Raw genomic sequence first — 1,808 nt, 5'->3', positions numbered from 1 at the left:
GGAAAGCGATCGTTGCCCATAAACATCCGCAATTGCAGATGCGTTGCCTACCCTTAATTGACGGAGGGGGAGACGTACATAAAGAGGACATTTCCCCTACCAACGCGTCTCTACCACCGTTAAATCTATTTTTTCTTCCCATCCTTTCCTCTTAAGAAAAGGGTGAAAAGGGAAAGGAACTAATTTAGGCCTCCAGCACCACACTCATTAGACGAAACGCGGAATTGCCTTCACTTCACGCCTGTTTTCGGTGAGGTCGTGGTATTGCTGGGGGCGAGCAGGCCCATTTGTGCGAAGATGTTAAAGCGGGCTCTACTATTGCAAGCTGTTCTCTACATATATGCCAAATTTCATCGAGATACTTTTGTCTAGACATAATAAAGGTTAATAAGGTTAAATAAGTAAAGCAAAACTTACTTAGATGGATTGTTTGTTAGAGTTTGTAGCCTAAATTGCTGAAGGAATCTGGATGCTTGACACAGATTTAGAGCATAGTCTGGAAGAATGTTTTGTTAATACTGCGCGGACGGAATCGCTGGCGTAAGCTAGTAAAATTGATACTTGATATGAAATATCGATATCACATATAGACACTCCAATTTTCATTAAAATATATAGATGTGTTTAACATGACATAATAGTGTGTTCTTGAAAAGCAAACTGCGCTTGCGCAAGTCAACTTGACCTTGTGTTATGACCTTGAGATAAAAAAAATTGATTTTTTTTTAAATAGAGTAAATTGTTTCTGTTAGGTCTAGGTTTAGTGGCATTGCTGACGACGCAGAACGCCACCGTGCTGCAGAGGTTCCCCGCCATCTTGCTCAACATCACTGAAGTACTGAACGATGTTATGAAGACTGAAGAGAACGGCACATATATCGAGTAAGTTATGTTACTTGACAAAAAACCTGAAAAAATTTAATACTGTTGGAGGAATAGGAATTTATACTTTTTATAACACTAGCTGTTGCTCGCGACTCATAGTCGCTTAATTTTCTTTTTTTTTCATAGAATAATTATTATTGTACAACGCTCAACGCACTTTGGTGGTAGCAGAGCTTTACCAATCGCACTGTGCGTTTTACAATTTAATTAGCTGTTGTGTAGCCTTGGAATTAATAAATATTAATACATATTAATCACTGATAAATTAGCTTTTTAATGGTGAACGAATTTTTGAAATCGGCTTAGTAGTTTCTGAGTTATTTTAATAAATACAAAAATCCAAATCTTTTTTCTTTTTAATATTAGTATACATTAACAAAAATCTACTAAAACCTTTATTAAAATAAAAAATAATGTTTCAGTGGTCTGGTAGCACCTCCGGGCTCGCGGCCCGCTTCCCCGCTGGAGGGACGCGGGGGCGCGGCGCGCTGGGCGGGCGCGGGGGGAGAGGACACCGCGCACGAGCAGCGTCGCCGCCGCCTCGCCGCCGCACACCCCGCGCACGCCGTCGATTTACGCCTCGTTACACACCACCAGGTACTCATGCACTCCTGGTACTTTTATGTACAATACTAGCTTTCGTCCGCGATTCCGTCTGCGCGGCATTAAAAAAAAACAAATTGACTAGCCTACGTGTCCTTTCGGACTATCCTCTACATCTATACCAAATTTCATTGACATCCATTCAGCCGTTTAGGCTACAACTCTAACATCCATCCATCCATTTAAACTTTCGCATCTATAATATTAGTATAATTGAACTTTGTGTCATCATCATAATTATAATCATCATCCATTGATGTGATTACACGTCACCACTTAGGGGCTCCAAGTCTACATGCTTCACACTTGACCAGTACAGT

At 40.7% G+C, this 1,808-nt stretch overlaps 1 protein-coding gene across 1 annotated transcript in view; it reads left to right on the top strand.

The window, feature by feature from the left end:
• Positions 1-1,521, top strand: part of LOC106111527 (importin-11) — a 13,939-nt gene extending 12,418 nt beyond the window's left edge. Inside the window, exons 15-16 of the mRNA XM_013293645.1 lie at positions 753-882; positions 1,308-1,521. Coding sequence (XP_013149099.1) covers positions 753-882; positions 1,308-1,521 — 344 coding nt within the window. The remainder of the gene's footprint in view (positions 1-752; positions 883-1,307) is intronic.
• The last annotated feature ends 287 nt before the right edge of the window (positions 1,522-1,808 follow it).

Source organism: Papilio polytes, unplaced genomic scaffold (genome assembly GCF_000836215.1).
Source record: "Papilio polytes unplaced genomic scaffold, Ppol_1.0 DF824158.1, whole genome shotgun sequence".
In the NCBI taxonomy this organism is placed as follows: Eukaryota; Metazoa; Arthropoda; class Insecta; order Lepidoptera; family Papilionidae; genus Papilio; species Papilio polytes.
This window is presented reverse-complemented; position numbering and strand designations above follow the sequence as displayed.